The sequence below is a fragment of the Brassica rapa genome, chromosome A03 (assembly GCF_000309985.2).
Source record: "Brassica rapa cultivar Chiifu-401-42 chromosome A03, CAAS_Brap_v3.01, whole genome shotgun sequence".
NCBI classification, from domain to species: Eukaryota; Viridiplantae; Streptophyta; class Magnoliopsida; order Brassicales; family Brassicaceae; genus Brassica; species Brassica rapa.
This window is the reverse complement of record NC_024797.2, coordinates 7190137-7206359: the sequence shown is the minus strand read 5'-3', so window position 1 is coordinate 7206359 and position 16223 is coordinate 7190137. Positions and strand designations below refer to the sequence as shown.

The following is a 16223-nucleotide window of genomic DNA, read 5'->3' as shown; positions in this document are numbered from 1 at the left end:
ATATATATATTTAATTATTTATGTTTAAGAAATATAACATGAGTGCCTTGATACCAGTTTACACAAAAATGAACGGAGAAATAAATAAAACATTAGTGCAAGAAATCTTACACAAGCAGTTAAATTACATGAACTAGTCAAGGGATATACTTAACAAGTGAATAATCGAAAGTATTCAAATTTGAATCATATATTAGAACACTATAAATAAGCTAAGCGGTCTTGTTTTATATGTCTCTGTTTCCTCCATCGAATTGCCTCTGCCCTTTCCTCGGATGACCATCTCTTTTATAATTTGACGATGATATTGATGATTATGGCGATGAATGTATGCTATGAGAGCATGCATGCAAATAATGATGTTGAAAATCTCAGGGCCACATATGAAAATGAGTTTTTATTTATTTTATTTAAACCTTCGAAAAAAATAATTAATTACATCCTCTAAACCAGCCCTGGCTTACGTAGATTTTATCCCCTCCCTGCATATTTGAGGATATTGAATCAACCTACATCCAATACAATAACAATAATTACGAAACCAAAACCAGCTTTTTGACAATTATATGAGAAATAATAAAATAATAGTAACAATAATTAGGTTTGTTGAAGAGACAAGATCAGAAGAAACTCACGAAAGCAGGCTTTTGTGTTTGTGTCGACATGTGATTAATTAAGAGAAAGAACAAAAGCTGTTGTTGTTGAACCCACTTCTGTCTACAGTCTTCTCCCTTTCCCCTCCATCTTCCTAAATTAAGAAACACATAATTTATCTGTTAATATTTAATTGATCCTTATCTATTCTTAATTATCCTTACTATCATATCCTTTTTACGATATAATTTTTAATTCATAAAAAGAAAATAAAATACCTGAAGATGTGCCTCTGCGGGTAATATAGAATCATCCAATAGTGAAGAAAAGTTAGTAGTAGTTGTTGGCATTGCATTAGCAAACGACGTTCCAACGTCTGCGGATCCCATCTGTTCATCAGCACGAGACTTAATTGCGATCGGTAACCAACTTTTGGTAATACCAAAACCGGATTTTCGTTAAACGGGGTTTAAGTAATTAAGAGATGGAGTACCTCAGGTCTAACTATGATGCCATCAAGATCCGAACCGAAGTCATAGACCACTGGACTTATGGAAGCTAGCTTCATCGATAGAAACTAATGAAAAAGTAAAAGTAGTTATAATTTATATGTATGTACCTACTATTTTAAACTTAAAATGTCATAAGAATAAGATATATAGAAAAATGCACCTCAACTTGATTCTGCAAGGACTGAACATAATTTATAATCTCATCCAACATGAGGGCCTTCCCTGTTACCTATTCGGTTTTATGTCACATTTGGATTATAAAAATCTTTCTAGAAATAAAAAAAGGATATAAAAACATTGTCATTTCATAATTAAAATAGCCTCAAGCTAACCTTATCACATCCTGGGACAAGGTTTTGCAGAGTCCTCATCCGTTCACTTATCTTTTCCCTTCTCGCCTATATTCATCCAACTTATTTCAATTAACTAATTTTATATTTAAAGACATTAAAGAAATAAATACAATTTAAAACCAAAAAGACTAATATACCCTCTCGGCGAGGCTGTGGCTATCAGTAGCTTGGCCTCTTCTGGCTCTAACGTGAATGTAATCTTTGGGAGGCTCTTGTTCGCTCGCTCTCTTCACTTTTACGTCTGTTGAGATGCTACCATTTCTTGGCTTTTTGCATTTTCTTCCCTCTACTCCTTCCTGATTTGTAAACCACCCGAACATTTACGTTTCTGCCTGTGATTCCTAAACATGAAAGCACATTACAAGTTGACTTAATTTTTACCTTGGACTTAGACCCATTTCTGGTCTTCCTCCGTTGTTTTTTTCCTGCGGACGTAGTGGATGGTCCGGGGCTGAGCTGGTCGCCTGTGAGTGCTGCAGTTGCATTAGTGTTGATCTGTTTCTTAACATCAGAGCTTTCGGTTTTCTCAACATTAAATGAATCAAGAAATGGGTTCAAGGAAGTATCTACTATTGTAGAAATGTTTGGTGGTGGATAGAGAGGGTTCTGGTCGATGAAACCAGAGAGCTTAGTTGAGGAGTTGGGTGAGGAAAAGAGAAGAGGATCAAGAAGAGAATGAGGGTAATGTTGGAAATAAGAGAAAGATGCCATTTGAAGAATGGAAGCTTCAGATTTCTTATCTTTGTGAGAGTGTGTTTTCTTGTTTGTGGGAAGAACAAGTAAAGACATGAAATAGTTTATATAAGCAATTGTGTTTTGTATTCAGAGAGGCATGGAGAAACAGAGGAAATGGTAGTTGGGGACCACTTTTCTTCATTGGTTTTATATTTTACCTTTATTTCGGCGGCAAATTTTTTTGCGAGTCTGTTTTTTTTTTCTCTTCCTTTTTGTTGAATATCAATATTGTATACTAACAATATTGTGTGAAGAATAACAAAGCATTATATATTAATATTGTGGTAAAAGAAAAGTTTATATGGTATATCACTAACGATTCTTACGTACTGTATCATAAGTTTTCACGTGAAAAACATTTGGAAATAACACCAAGATTTTGAAAATAAATTGTTATAATTTCTTTTTTACCAATTATAATTTCTTGCATTGGTTCATTAGTTACATGTATTCATTCTCGATGAACCACACACTATTTACAAGCACGAGTACATACGTAATAGATTTGTATGTATGAAGAGTGGACCACAATTAAAATTACTTTGGTATTTTAACATCAGTTAGAAATTTTAGTTTGATTTTATCTCAAAATAAGTTCACCCACCAAGATAATGATAAACATTACAATAGAAAAGATGGAGTTAGAAACCTGTTCGACTTTTAATGACTGTTAAAATATAAAAGTCTGATTGAAATCTGATTTAAAGACTTATGAAAGTTAAAAAATTCTTACAGCCTATATAGTTCATCCAGTCACCCCTTAGATTATCCTACCCAAACATATAGTATATGAAGCTTAAAAGAAGAAAATAAAAATGTTTTTGGACGCGTGAATTTAGCATTAAAAATCTTTACGTGGATACGCCTGATACAAACTTTTGTCCATTTTTGTAAAAATGAAATAAATACTTTGTCCATTTCTAACTTTGGATCGACATGGGAAGTTTCCTATACAGAAGAAGACAAAATTGAGAAAAAGAAGTAAAAACAGAAAATTTGAATAAGTTGTGAAGTCTAATCCCATAATATCGTTAACCATACAAATAAGACAAACAATCTTAAATCAATATTTTGTTTTGATATAATCGGGTACTTAACTCTTTAAATCTATATCCGTATGTTTAATCTAATATACATTCTTAACGTTGTAATGCATTTAGTGTCTGATTTCTGTGATGTATATTTTCGCATGTATTACAATTATGTTTTACAGAAAAAGCTACAATACAATTTATCTATAGTGCTACATTTAAATCACTTTTTCCCCCGGCAGTAACTCTTTTTCTCAGTAAAACTCCTGAAGTCTTACTGATTGAATCAACATATACCATTTGTTTCTTCTTTTTTTTTTTGTTTCCGTCAGTATAAGTTAGTTAAAGGGCTTATTTGCCAAATAACCAAAAAAAAAATGAAAATTAGATTTTGGGAGAGAGAGTAGAGAGAGATAGGAAGAAAAAGTAGGAGAGAGGGAGGAATTTTGGTTAGTTAGTGTATTTAAGTTTTTTTCATGTATATAGGGTGCAATTTCCCTTAGTTAAACTCGAATACTATACACATAACTGTGTAAATCACCACAATGCTTAGTGTCATTTGTTATTAAATGCATGCTACATACCTTTTTGGTATATGTTTCTACGCATGTATGTTTCTTACATTTTTTTCTATTAGTATAGTGTTTTGTGTCATTCGTTTCCTATCAAATGCATGCTACGTACTTTTTTGGTATCTATTTCTAGGCATTTGTGTTTCTTATATTAGAATGTTACTGTATAACTGAAAACATATACATTACACCTAATTTTGGCAGAATCATATATCACAAATGATATATATCTAAAGCTATCATGTTCGAGTGTCAGCAGTTGAGGGGAGAGAATTTAGCAATCGGTTCTTATCACTAGTCATGAGTTTTGGTCCGAAACTTCGTACAAAGAAACAATACAAAAATATGTTATGTAATTCGTTTTCTACTAAAGACTTGACCGGTTCAAACGTAGCGGTTGCGGGAGTTTGCGGATGTGGGTGATTGTGGTTTCTAACGGTTTTAAGAAATTTATATGACTGGTTCTGCGGTTAAAAATTGGTGCATTCGCGGGATACTTATGACTGGTTAACTACTAAATACTAAAAAAATTACCTTATCGCAACCGCCCACAACCATAAACGATGGCTGGAACCAGTTTTTAAATTTAAGAGGTTTAGAGAAGTTTGAACCGGTTTAGAACGGTTTGAGTGATTGTTGTAAAACGCCAATAACCGCTACCAATCTTAAAAATTGTAAAAGTTGTATTTGTGGGTGATAGCGAAAAAACCAGTTATGTTCTAAATCTATATTAGAAATGATTTCTTAGCATGCTGCGTGCCATATATCTTTCTTAGCATCGCGGCTTCTATCTACGCAATGAAAATGTATTTCCTCTACACTTAAAAAAGAAAAATTAAGTGAAAGACACAATAAAAAATGTGAATATGTGAGATCTCAAAAATGAATATACTGAATGCGATAATTAGATAGATTACTTCACTTTAAGAAACCGACAACTTCCATTTTACGGTGTGATCAGGCAACTTCCAGTTAAATATAAATATGTGATTCGTAAAATATACGTAGTATCAAAAGCTTTTTATATTTTAGGTTGATCTCATATGTAGTTGTTATATTCAAATAATGTTATCATTCATGGATTAAGTAAATAATAAATAGTTTACTACGATAAAAGATGTACGATGCAAATAACGAAATGAAACGTGTGTTCAATTTTTTCACTCTTATCCAGCCTGTTATTATTTATTTGTTGTTCAGGGAGGTATTGATCTTCTCTTGTTAGAAGAATATAAATAAATTAACTTTTTAACCAAAAAAAATATTAACTTAGGAACAAACGAACTTTTCCAGCTACGATTTAGATAATCATAGAAGTCTCTATCATCATGATACGAGCGATTACCTTTACTCACAATCTAATAGTATGGCCTACATTGCAATAAAAATACTAAAGACAAAAATGATTCAAATTGAAATTGAGTTTTGTAATTGCACGACTCTTTCTCATTTTCATTCAAGTTACGGATGTATGCAAAATCTCCAAAGATTTAACAGTACCTGTGCAACTGGCACTAGCTAGATTCCATTATTTGACTTCGCTTTCTTTTACACAAATACGAAATTCAACATGAAACGTTTTATCTTAATCCTATGTTATATCAACTTCAGTTTAGTCTATAAACCAGCTTGTGACAAGTGTTTTTGTATCTATGATCTGATTAATGTATGTTAGCGTGACTAAAAATTTGAGCTCCTTTCTCGACGCCAAAATCTGGTGTCTATGGTTCTTTTTTTTGAACAAAGTGAAACGTTCAAGTGATCAAACTACCACCAATCCTTGCTCATTTTATAAAATCCGTTAAATCTCAACGATTTTAGTTTTATGCATTCCGTTTCATTATATAATTTTGCAAGCTAAAAGTTCAGAAATTAAAAATGTATTTTTCTTGAAAAATGTTAATATATATATATTGAATATAATTCAAATAATCATGAAAGTTGCATAATTTGTTCCATTAAATCTCTATATTTTCCACATAAACTCACCTACAAGGTTTTTTGCCATCCACTTTTATTTTTGTAGATGAGTTAAAAAAATATTATGATTTTCTCATATATCCACAATATATGTTTTCATTTAAAAAAATTAACAATCCAAAAGTAATCTTATTTTCTTAATTTAGATTTTACGGGATTTTACTATTCAAGCAATATTAATTTTATATATTTTTTTTAATTTTTGATATTTTTGTCAAAATTTTATTTGACATTTGAGAAAACGAGATTTAATCCTTTTTTTTAACGAGATTTAATCTTAGTTGGCTGCTGCTAAAAGATCCCCCATGAGTGAGACTAAATTTTTTTTTGGTTTATTTCTTTCACTACCTATTTGTTTTTTTCTTTGGCATTAATTTTCTCCCACACCCTATAATCTTACCTTCTTCACCTCTCTCTCTCAAGCAACTGCATCAGTCCTTTGCTTCCTGCTTTTTCGCTCTTCCAAACACTTTCAATGTCTCGCATATGCTGCCAACATGCAACAATTTTTTTTCCTAATCCCCCTAATTTCTTAGCTAAAGAATATTAGTTTTATGTTTAGTTGGACATGTTTGGTGGTGTGCTTACTGTTTCCTCGGCACAATAAAGGTTTGTCAAATGAACAAGAACAGAATTTGGTAGCAATAGAAATTGGATACCGCTCTTGAAGTAAGACTAACATTTTTTCTCTAACCTACTGGTCCTCTTTTGAGCCATCCACATAAATATAAGCCTGTGAAACTGCTCTTGAAGTAAGACTAACCACTCGACCTCTTACATTCGGGACAATACGCTCAAACATGACACAAAAAAGTCATCAGAACTTAACCCTTTTTTCGATAGACATTAATCGTACAAATAATTGAGACTCACATTTCTTGTGATCAGAGGGTAAACCGTTGATTGGAACAGACTTGTAACCAGTGGCTTTCAGAACCATACGGCAAAAAAAAAAAAATGAACATGTTTTCATTCAAATTTTTTCAATGAGAATCTTCCGTTAGAGTGCCTATTACTTGCAGACTTGGAAATTTACACAAGAGAATATGTACTCTCCCCACTGATCAATATTGACTGATTGCAAAATCAATTATCGTACCTGTGAAAGATTAGTACTCAATTAGAGTAACAAGAGAAAAGACTCTAAATGAGAAGGAGTCTTCAGCCAATCCAGGTTCAAAGAGACTTATTATTATATTCAACGAGATACTCTCGCCCGAAGGGAGTCTTTACTATCATATGTTGAACGAGTTTCCATTGAAGCAAGCATACCACACCAACTTTAAATTGCCGAAATTAAACTGTAGCTCGCTTTCAGTTCTGATAAATACCGGTTCAGTTTCTATGTATCCACTAGACTAGCTAACACACAAAATGATTATATAAAAATTTAAATTGGAAAGTTAAGAGAAAACTTTATAGACTAAACTCTAACGGTTTTGCCTTGCGTACATGACCCATGCTGTTGACGAGATCTTTACGTGTACACACAGGGAACATATTGACGTTCTTCAGAACTCTCAATCGCCAAAACACGTACGGGAAACTCAACTGATCACGCGACGTGTAGCGTACCACTTCATTGAACCAGAGGCACATGAAAAGGTTCGTCAGTGGTGTGTGTTCCCTCACAATCACAGAGGCTTCAGACAAAGCTGTTAAGTTGAAAACACACACACAAATAAAACACTACTTGTTGTCGTCACAAAACTTCATCCTCACTGAGATCATAAAAAAGAGTTGTTTTTTACCTTTTTTCCCGTTGAATCTTTTATCTTCTGGTAACTTGTCACGCCGGTACTGATTGATCTGCACTTGGACTTCTTCGGGTGTAGCTTTGTGTTTCCTGACGACAGCTTTCGCCTCGTCATATACACTACCTCGAGCTCCATGCTCTGAAATGGCGAGCACCGAGTTTGTTCTCCAAAGAAGAGCATCTAACACGCCCAGTGGATCCCTTCTAAACTGGGACTTGGAGTCTACCCAAATCGAGTACTTAGCCTCCGGGAAAAGGCGATGAGACAACATCTAACAAACAATATAAATTCATTAAATAAAACCCAATATCACTAGTGAGTGAGATACAAGCAGAAACACAGAACAACATGTGTAAGTGAAGCAGATGAGTGGGTACACCTTTGGGATTTTTCCATTGAGCCTTTGGTCCATAAAAGGCAGATCCTTTACGACCACAACTCGCCATTTACCAATGTAACCATTCTCGCCAATCTTATGACCCTCTGCTTCCTGTGTTGCGAGTGTAACATCATCCCAAAACGCAACGTAGCATACCTGCATCCACAAAAACACACAATTTAAATGCACAAAACCAAAAGAAGTGATCAAGAGCAGTGAAGAACCTTTTGAGTTGATGCGTTAGACATTCCAATAGGTTGGTAAAGGTTATCTCCACCACCAAAGGCACACGTGGATACCACAACTTGACAACTTCGCATAAACTTCTTATCCTCATCCTCAATTCTAAACCCACCATTCTCATTGAAAAACCCACAATGCACTGAAACTGTCTCACTCACCTAATGCAACACCAACAACAATATTCAGCATCAAGAACCATACAATAACGGGGGGAAAACCCAAGTTGTTATTACCAAGTGATGACCTGAAAACTAGTCTCTCTCTCAGCAAAACTCTGGTTCCCAGTAAATAAATTAAAACGCGTCCCATTCCCACGAACCGGAGAGCTTGATGAATCTGTACCGGTTAGGTACACAAGTTTCTTAACCGGAGAGGTTGAGTCTATACGCTCTAAGATATCAAGATGCTCTAGCTCTTCAGGAGGTAGAAGCTTTAAACAACCTTAATAACACACACACAAATCTATCAATAGCAGAAGATTCAATTAATGTTGAATGATGGTGATGGAGAGAGCTTACGTTGCCTAACACCACCGATAACTTTCGTGGTGGGATCCAATCGATTCAAGTTTCCTTCGTTTTTCTTGTTTCCGCTCGAATCTGGATTGTGTTTTTTCAGCTGGCTGTGGTCTGAATTTGCAGATTTGGTTCCGATCCTGGTTGATTCGAAGAGTAGCAAACCGAGGGCTAGGAGGAGAACCAAGAGGATCCAGTATCTAAGGAGAAGCCTGAGGAAGTAGCGTGGAAGCTCTCCGAAGGTGGTTCGGTGACCCGGTTTCTTCCGCTTTCTACGGGTTCGACTTGGGCGGATCCGGTTTGTTTCGTTGGAGTCGTCGTCCGACATTGAGATTGATACGCTGTTGCTTAACATTGTGTGTGTTTATGCTGAATTGCTTGATGCCCGACGATGAACACGGGTGAAGAGTGTTTAGTTTTAGTTTAGAACATTGTCTTGCCACTCGAATAAAATTCTATGTATTTAGACCAGGTCACGTCCTATTCCCCCGTATAACTTCGGTTCTGAACCAGACCGAACCAAACCGAAAATTTTAGTTAGTTCGATTATGACTTCGGTTCACATCGACAGATTTAAAAGTCTGTTCTCGCTTGGCACACAGAAACCAATACACCTTAATTCTAAACCCATTGACACAAACATTGGTACCAAAGCAAGTCCTTAAAGCATTGAGAAATAGAAGCTACACAATGTCATCTATACATTACATTGGTTACATATATAGAGAATGTATATTACGAAACCCCCACAAGTATCTCTCTTGCCATTAATTCGTTCAAGGGGGAAAGCAAAAGAAGAGAGAAGAAACAAACACACTTCCCCTTTTATTTCAAGCAACGGGGAGAGAATCTTCCTGCTCCTCCAAGGATGTTGTTGGAGTGCCACTTCCACCATTTAGCACTGTCACTTTGCCTTCAGAGTCAACGTCCACAATCACTGAGTCTCCTTCCTTGATCTCTCTCGCTAGCATCTTCTCCGCCATGCTATCCTCCAAAAGTCTCATGATGGCTCTCCTCAACGGTCTCGCTCCATAGCTCGGGTTATAACCTTCGTCCACTACTCTCTCTCTGAACCTCTCGGTCACCTGAAGCTCAATCTCCTTCTTCTTCAGCCTCTCGAACACTTCCTGCAACAGAATGTCTGCGATTTCTTTCACTTCCAGCTTCGTTAGCTGTCTGAACACAATCATCTCGTCAAGCCTGTTGAGGAACTCCGGTCTGAAGTACTGTTTCAGCTCCTCGGTCACAAGGCTCTTGATTCTGTTGTAGCTGCTGTCTTTCTCGTCGTAGTCCAAGTCGAAACCAATACGTCTTCCTCCTTTCTCAATCACACTGCTTCCGACGTTTGATGTCATGATGAGAAGCGTGTTTTTGAAGTCCACTGTTCTTCCTTTGCTGTCTGTTAGTCTACCATCTTCGAGGATCTGAAGCATCATGTTGAAAACATCTGGGTGGGCTTTCTCTATCTCGTCGAATAGAACGACTGTGTAAGGGCGGCGTCTGACTGCTTCCGTTAGCTGACCTCCTTCAGTGTAACCGACGTATCCAGGAGGCGAACCTATGAGTTTCGAGACTGTGTGCCTTTCCATGAACTCACTCATATCTAGACGAATCATGGCTTCTTCAGATCCAAAGTAGTAAGCTGCCAAAGCTTTGGCAAGCTCTGATTTCCCGACACCGGTAGGACCAGAGAATATGAAACTGGCTATTGGACGGTTAGGGTTCTTGAGTCCAACACGTGCACGGCGAATGGCTCGGCTTATGGCTTTGACAGCTTCATCTTGGCCTATGACACGTTTGTGAAGGGTTTCTTCCATCTTGAGGAGGCGATCAGACTCATCGGTTGATACCTTCTCTACAGGGATACCAGTCCATGAAGACACAATGTGCTGGATGTCTGACTCTGTCACCATAGGACCTTCCTCACCAGTCTCACTCTCTGCTTTGCTCATTTCCTTGCCTTTCGCTTGGATAGCAGATACCTCAGCTCTGAGTTCAATTTCTCTATCCCGTAGAGTCCCAGCCTGAAATGAAATTTACATCTCATAAAGCTCATTTTACGACATGTAAACCAGTTATGAAAGGAATAAATATAAAAGGTGTGTGTGTGTACCTTCTCAAAGTCCTGGCCACGGACAGCTTCATTCTTCTCCTTTGTTATCTGCCTAAGCTCCTTCTCAAGTTCCCTAGCCTCCTCAGGGACCTACATAACCGAGCAAGTCAGATAATTATCAAAAATGGAAATGGTAACTAAAAGGCGCCTGGCATATGATTCACCATACCTGTGCATGACGAAGTCGAACCCGAGAACCAGCTTCATCGATCAAGTCAATTGCCTTGTCAGGTAGGAAACGATCACTGTAATAAAATCACAATCAGATGTAACGCTTGCGACACCATCAACAGAAAGTCTAAAACTGAAGCTATTTTAACTATTTGAGAGATCAGCTACCTGATATACTGGTATGACAACTGTGCAGCTGCTACTAAAGACTCGTCAGTGTAACGAAGCTTATGATGAATTTCATATCGCTCTCGCAGACCCTTTAGGATCTGAATCGTTTCATCCACAGTAGGCTCAGGTACTTTCACTGGCTGGAATCTTCTTTCCAATGCAGGGTCTTTCTCAATGTGCTTCCTGTATTCGTCTAATGTTGTCGCTCCAATGCACTGCCGTGATTTAGAACATAATGGTTAATATTGATAATTAATTACAAAGTGAAGAGCGTTGTCATGTGAATCGGATCAAACATAATGATTACCTGCAATTCACCTCTAGCGAGAGCGGGTTTTAAAATGTTAGCTGCGTCAATTGCACCTTCTGCTGCTCCTGCTCCAATCAAAGTGTGCACTTCATCGATAAACAAGATGATCTCGTCGCTCTGTTTAATTTCCTCCATAAGCTTTTTCAATCTCTCTTCAAACTCTCCACGATATTTCGTTCCAGCAACCAGAAGACCCATGTCAAGTGTTATAACCTGAAAATGAGAAAACACCAGAACGATCAGATTACTCTAAACTGCTAAGTGGCAAACTTTTCAACGAGACTAAGAAACAAGCAGGACTTGTCCTTACCTTCTTCCCTTCAATAGTTTCAGGAACATCTCCACTGGCAATACGCTGCGCTAGTCCTTCGGCAATAGCTGTCTTACCAACACCAGGTTCTCCAATAAGACATGGGTTGTTCTTGGTCCTCCTGCCAAGAATCTGCACGACACGTTCTATTTGCGGCTGCCTACCAACAACTGGGTCCAATTTACCCTGAAGTGAAACAAAATATTTGGGCAAGTGTCAAATTATATCATCTCTGCAACATACAGTTATGGTACGACAAGTAAGTACCTCCTCAGCCAGTTTTGTCAAGTTTGTCCCGTACTCTTCAAGAGTTGGCATCTTATTGCTGCCGCTTCCTCCACCAACATTAGCAGTGACCTCATTGTTCTCACCCACCATGCGTATCACCTAGCCATCCAATTCAATTAAGTTATTGATGCTTTGTACTATCAGTTCAAAATATATAAACGAAAACATCATTCTATCACAGAGATGACTACTTTACCTGAGTGCGAATATTACTAGGATCTGCTCCTAAATTCTCAAGGACTCGGGCAGCAACACCTTCACCTTCACGAAGCAACCCAAGAAGAAGGTGCTCGGAACCGATGTAATTGTGACCTGATATTTCACACAAGAAGATATTAACACAAGGAAAAGGTAGACTAGAAAACAAAATGGAAAAAAAAATGACTAGACAAACAGCTAACAGCAGGGGCAAAAGATTAAAGCAAAACACTTGCTACAGAGAAAGTACTTACCGAGTTGGCGAGCTTCTTCCAGTGAGAGTTCAAGAACACGCTTAGCACGAGGAGTAAACGGGATCTCAACAGCAACAAACCCACTGCCCCTTCCAATAATCTTCTCAACCTCCACACGTGCATCCTTTAGGTTAATCCCCATGGACTTCAAAACCTTAGCAGCAATTCCAGTACCCTCACCAATAAGACCCAGAAGAATCTGTTCGGTTCCCACAAAATTGTGGCCTAGCCTCCTAGCTTCCTCCTGAGCAAGCATAATAACCTTGATAGCTTTCTCAGTAAACCTCTCAAACATGGCTTTGACCACACCCCGGCTACCTTTCCCCTTGGGCACATTCATTGCCTGCCGCACCTTACCACCGAAACTCTGACGGGATCTCCCTAGAGTGTCTAAGACATTGTTCCCACGCAATCCCAGAAAGCCTTGCATTCTTGAGCCAGACACTTGTAGCTGAGTGCACATCATTTTCACCGATCTTTTTGAGGTGCCAGATCCACGAGAGGGAGCATTCCTCTGTGAACAGGCTAAAGACAGTGGAGTATATTGAGACATCACCCTTGTGGCCATAGCCATGACTTCCTAAATCAATCAAGATAAAGCAGTTAGTATATATATTTTAAAACAAGGCATGACTCTGCCTGAAGAAACAGCTAGACTCATACATCATTTTATCAAATGAAGCTCAAGACTACAAAAGACCAATTCAGATACTATCAAATTAAAAAAGTAAAGAACTTTAGATAAGTGAAGTCTCAACACACAACTAAGCTCAGAAAATCGAATTCGACTTAGCTCAAATCAATACTCAATAGAACATAAAACCCTAGGTTTGACAATTACGAAGCTGTAAGCTTCAAATAAAACTCAAGAACAAGCACCACCGACGACTAAGAACCTCTCTGAGAGGATCCAATACACGAATTTTAAGAAAAAGTCCCCTCACCTAAACCGAACGCAGGATCAAAGGTCGACGAAGACGATAAGATGAAGAAGAGAGAGAGATAGAGAGAGAGAGAAATGAAAAAAAAAACAGATGGATGTGCTTTACTCTTCACCCTATCTTATCTCTCTCTCTCTTCGATTCTTCTTTTTCTTTATACAACTGAAAAATATCAGGAGCTAAACCGACATCCTTACCGGTTCGGTTTAGGTTATCTATCGACCGGTTTTTAATCGACTAACCAGCGGAAGGAAAAACTCAGTAATTTGGTCAATCTAATGAAATTTCAGTATAAAATTGAATAACGCGAACCTAAAATACATAATTTACTTTAATATAAAATGTGAACCAAGAAAACACAGGTTACATTGTCGGTAAAGAGCTAAACCAATTTTGTGAACAGCCAAAAGAGAATTTCGCTACATAAAGGAATCACCACCGTCCGATTCAAAGAGTCTAAGATCGAGACACGTGACGTTCAGCTGGAGTGGTTATTGTAAATGATTATTATACCCTCCTAATATCGGTGTCGCAATGCATCTGGACAAAGGACTCAGTTGTCAATTACGTTTATGTTAGAGCTTGCGTGTACGACATCAACTTTTTGATTATTCCTTTTCTATTTATGTAGACGTTACCACTTTTGTTCGTTCGTCCACTCATTTTCCTAGAAGTCGAGGGGCGCGACATGGATTATATCCAACCTCATTTTATATATGGAAATATCTTTCAGTATTTAGACCAATAATGACTGACACACATGTGTAATAAAAATAAAAATATCAAATAAAAACCTTTTTTTTTGTCCAACATAAATAAAAACCTATACTCAGTTTTAAGATAAAGTTAGAGAGAGGCAAGGTGAGCACTCAAATACTTCATGATTGGTAGGAAAGGAAGAATCAAATCCCTTAAACATTATTATGGGCTCTTACTGTGTAAGTAATCTCTTGTTGGGTCACCCATTTATACTCTGCCAAAAAACAGTGGGCTGTATGTTCTTTGGTCTTTTAATTTAATAGCAACCCAATTTAAACACTCCGGGCTATATACTCTATTCCCATGGCTCTATTCAGATTAAAACGCTGCGCTTTATATCCTGTCAGTGTCAGGGGAGTCAGCCTTTGTCAAAATAAAACAAAACAAAACACTCCGTTTTATACTATCTTGTATTCGTGTCAGATTAAAACGCTGCGCTTTGAGTCTTGTATTCCCGCGTAAAAATCTCCCCCCTTTGTTATCGGAAGGACGCAGGCGAAAACCTAAAGCTCATTTTGCTAACGCCATGGACGTAAGCGATGTCCAGGAAGACCTAATGGTTGAAGAAGACTCCATGGACGATCTCATCAGAGACCGATTCAGACTCTCCGCTATCTCTATCGCCGAATCCGAGGGTTAGATTCTCTCTCCTCTCATTTCAATCGATTCTCCAAATTTCAATTTTGATTTCACCATATGTGTTGATTCGTGTCGATGTTTCCCATTTCCTTCGTCCGATAATCATTACCTAAAATGTTTGAATCGATTACTTGGATCTCGAATTAGATTTGGGGGTTTTTGATCTCCCTGTAGAGTTTTTTGATGAATCAATTTTAGTTTTTTTTTTGGAGCAGCAAAGAAAAGTGGGATGGAGATAGCAGGACCTGTTGTAGCATGCGTGGCTGATCTAGCCTTCAAATATGCAGGTTTGGTCCCTCTTAATTTAAAAAGCTTTCATTTCAAATCTTTAATGATAGCTTCAAGGGAATACAGATTGGTCATTGCTTGTGGAATTGAGCAGTGTTGAAGAAGGGTTCTCTTCCTAGGAAGTAGATTAGCTAATAGAAACGCCAAATAAAACGAATCTTGTTCAAAATATCTGTGGCCTAGATAGTGAGATTTTCCTTAAGCATGGTGTGTGGTGGTTGCTTGTTTGCTAAAACTCACTGTATATATTCAATTCAAAAAAAAAAAAAAAACTCATTGTATAGGATTTGAGGAAAAGGAATCGTATTTTCTGAGTCTATAGAACAGTTTTTAGTCTTAAAGTTTTTTGCTTTTTTTTTTATTGAACAACAGAGAATGTTGCAAAGGACCTTGAACTCTTTGCTCATCATGCTGGACGCAAAGTTGTCAATATGGACGATGTTGTTCTCTCCGGTACTAACTGTTTCTCCCTTTCACTCTCACAAATGTTCTTCGTGTTTGTTATGAGTCTCCTATATGTTTTATTTTCTGGAGTTTTCAGCGCACAGAAACGATAACTTAGCTGCGTCTTTGAGGTCATTGTGCAATGAGCTAAAGGCAAAGGAGCCACAATCTGAGAGGAAACGCAAGAAAGTGTCTACCAAGAAAGATGACAAAGCCAGTAGTAGCAATGCTCCTGTTCGCACCACCGATCTCTAAATCTTCACTCCTACAATAACATCTTAGATACAAAGCTTGGTGAAGAAGCTCTTAAATGTCCTGGACTCCTGGAAGTTTTTCTGCAATTTTATACAAGACTTTTTCATTAACTTTCTTACTTTTAAATCCTTAATGTAATACTGTATTAGTAGGCTACGTATATTTAGAGAATCTATGCATATATCTCTTGTGAATATATTTTCTATTTTCTGCATTTTACAACGTCTTTAGTGTCTTTAGTGATAAAAACTCATCAATTATGACCCATTAACTTTTCTATCCAAAATAAATAGAATTATATATGGAAGGTGACATATACTATTGATGGAAGGTGACAGATATTTATTTGTAAGTTGTTTAAAAACATCAAAATACTAGTCAACAGTTTTCTTCTGATTTAAAATAAGAAAA

General features: G+C 37.2%; 4 protein-coding genes across 4 annotated transcripts; 1 reads left to right on the top strand and 3 right to left on the bottom strand.

Annotated features, from left to right (window-relative positions):
* Nucleotides 1–64: 64 nt before the first annotated feature.
* On the bottom strand, nt 65–2398 carry LOC103857259 (transcription factor bHLH137). The gene is made up of 8 exons (XM_009134436.3): nt 1841–2398; nt 1597–1755; nt 1439–1504; nt 1267–1335; nt 1088–1171; nt 873–983; nt 636–748; nt 65–509 (listed from the first exon to the last, which is right to left on the bottom strand). Exons 1-7 carry the CDS (start codon nt 2246–2248, stop codon nt 674–676), a joined length of 972 nt encoding a protein of 323 aa, XP_009132684.2. The 5' UTR covers nt 2249–2398; the 3' UTR covers nt 65–509; nt 636–673.
* Nucleotides 2399–6946: 4548 nt separating this feature from the next.
* On the bottom strand, nt 6947–9132 carry LOC103857257. Its single transcript, XM_009134433.3, has 6 exons — nt 8675–9132; nt 8401–8597; nt 8138–8314; nt 7914–8069; nt 7529–7805; nt 6947–7432 (listed from the first exon to the last, which is right to left on the bottom strand). Exons 1-6 carry the CDS (start codon nt 9024–9026, stop codon nt 7194–7196), a joined length of 1398 nt encoding a protein of 465 aa, XP_009132681.1. The 5' UTR covers nt 9027–9132; the 3' UTR covers nt 6947–7193.
* Nucleotides 9133–9313: 181 nt separating this feature from the next.
* LOC103857258 (chaperone protein ClpC1, chloroplastic) lies at nt 9314–13684 on the bottom strand. The gene is made up of 10 exons (XM_009134434.2): nt 13431–13684; nt 12487–13066; nt 12231–12346; nt 12014–12133; nt 11747–11932; nt 11434–11649; nt 11124–11341; nt 10954–11029; nt 10785–10874; nt 9314–10695 (listed from the first exon to the last, which is right to left on the bottom strand). The coding sequence occupies exons 2-10, from the start codon at nt 13058–13060 to the stop codon at nt 9502–9504; spliced, it is 2790 nt and encodes a 929-aa protein (XP_009132682.1). The 5' UTR covers nt 13061–13066; nt 13431–13684; the 3' UTR covers nt 9314–9501.
* A 335-nt stretch (nt 13685–14019) lies between these two features.
* Nucleotides 14020–16051, top strand: LOC103857678 (protein MHF1 homolog). Its single transcript, XM_033288812.1, has 4 exons — nt 14020–14821; nt 15041–15112; nt 15486–15566; nt 15655–16051. Exons 1-4 carry the CDS (start codon nt 14713–14715, stop codon nt 15810–15812), a joined length of 420 nt encoding a protein of 139 aa, XP_033144703.1. The 5' UTR covers nt 14020–14712; the 3' UTR covers nt 15813–16051.
* Nucleotides 16052–16223: the final 172 nt, after the last annotated feature.

What these genes read in the sequence shown, in the direction of transcription:
- LOC103857258 (XM_009134434.2), bottom strand. Translation starts at nt 13,060, where the DNA reads ATGGCTATGGCCACAAGGGTGATGTCTCAATATACTCCACTGTCTTTA. An exon ending in CTAGTAATATTCGCACTCAG is followed by an intron (nt 12,134 to 12,230) that starts GTAAAGTAGTCA and finishes TTGGATGGCTAG; the next exon opens with GTGATACGCATGGTGGGTGA. An exon ending in GTGGCCAGGACTTTGAGAAG is followed by an intron (nt 10,696 to 10,784) that starts GTACACACACAC and finishes ATTTCATTTCAG; the next exon opens with GCTGGGACTCTACGGGATAG.
- LOC103857257 (XM_009134433.3), bottom strand. Translation starts at nt 9,026, where the DNA reads ATGTTAAGCAACAGCGTATCAATCTCAATGTCGGACGACGACTCCAAC. An exon ending in CTAACGCATCAACTCAAAAG is followed by an intron (nt 8,070 to 8,137) that starts GTTCTTCACTGC and finishes TTGTGGATGCAG; the next exon opens with GTATGCTACGTTGCGTTTTG. An exon ending in AAGATTCAACGGGAAAAAAG is followed by an intron (nt 7,433 to 7,528) that starts GTAAAAAACAAC and finishes TCAACTTAACAG; the next exon opens with CTTTGTCTGAAGCCTCTGTG.
- LOC103857259 (XM_009134436.3), bottom strand. Translation starts at nt 2,248, where the DNA reads ATGTCTTTACTTGTTCTTCCCACAAACAAGAAAACACACTCTCACAAA. An exon ending in TTGTCCCAGGATGTGATAAG is followed by an intron (nt 1,336 to 1,438) that starts GTTAGCTTGAGG and finishes AAAACCGAATAG; the next exon opens with GTAACAGGGAAGGCCCTCAT. An exon ending in CCGCAGAGGCACATCTTCAG is followed by an intron (nt 749 to 872) that starts GTATTTTATTTT and finishes TTCTTAATTTAG; the next exon opens with GAAGATGGAGGGGAAAGGGA.
- LOC103857678 (XM_033288812.1), top strand. Translation starts at nt 14,713, where the DNA reads ATGGACGTAAGCGATGTCCAGGAAGACCTAATGGTTGAAGAAGACTCC. An exon ending in CTCTATCGCCGAATCCGAGG is followed by an intron (nt 14,822 to 15,040) that starts GTTAGATTCTCT and finishes TTTTTGGAGCAG; the next exon opens with CAAAGAAAAGTGGGATGGAG. An exon ending in GGACGATGTTGTTCTCTCCG is followed by an intron (nt 15,567 to 15,654) that starts GTACTAACTGTT and finishes TGGAGTTTTCAG; the next exon opens with CGCACAGAAACGATAACTTA.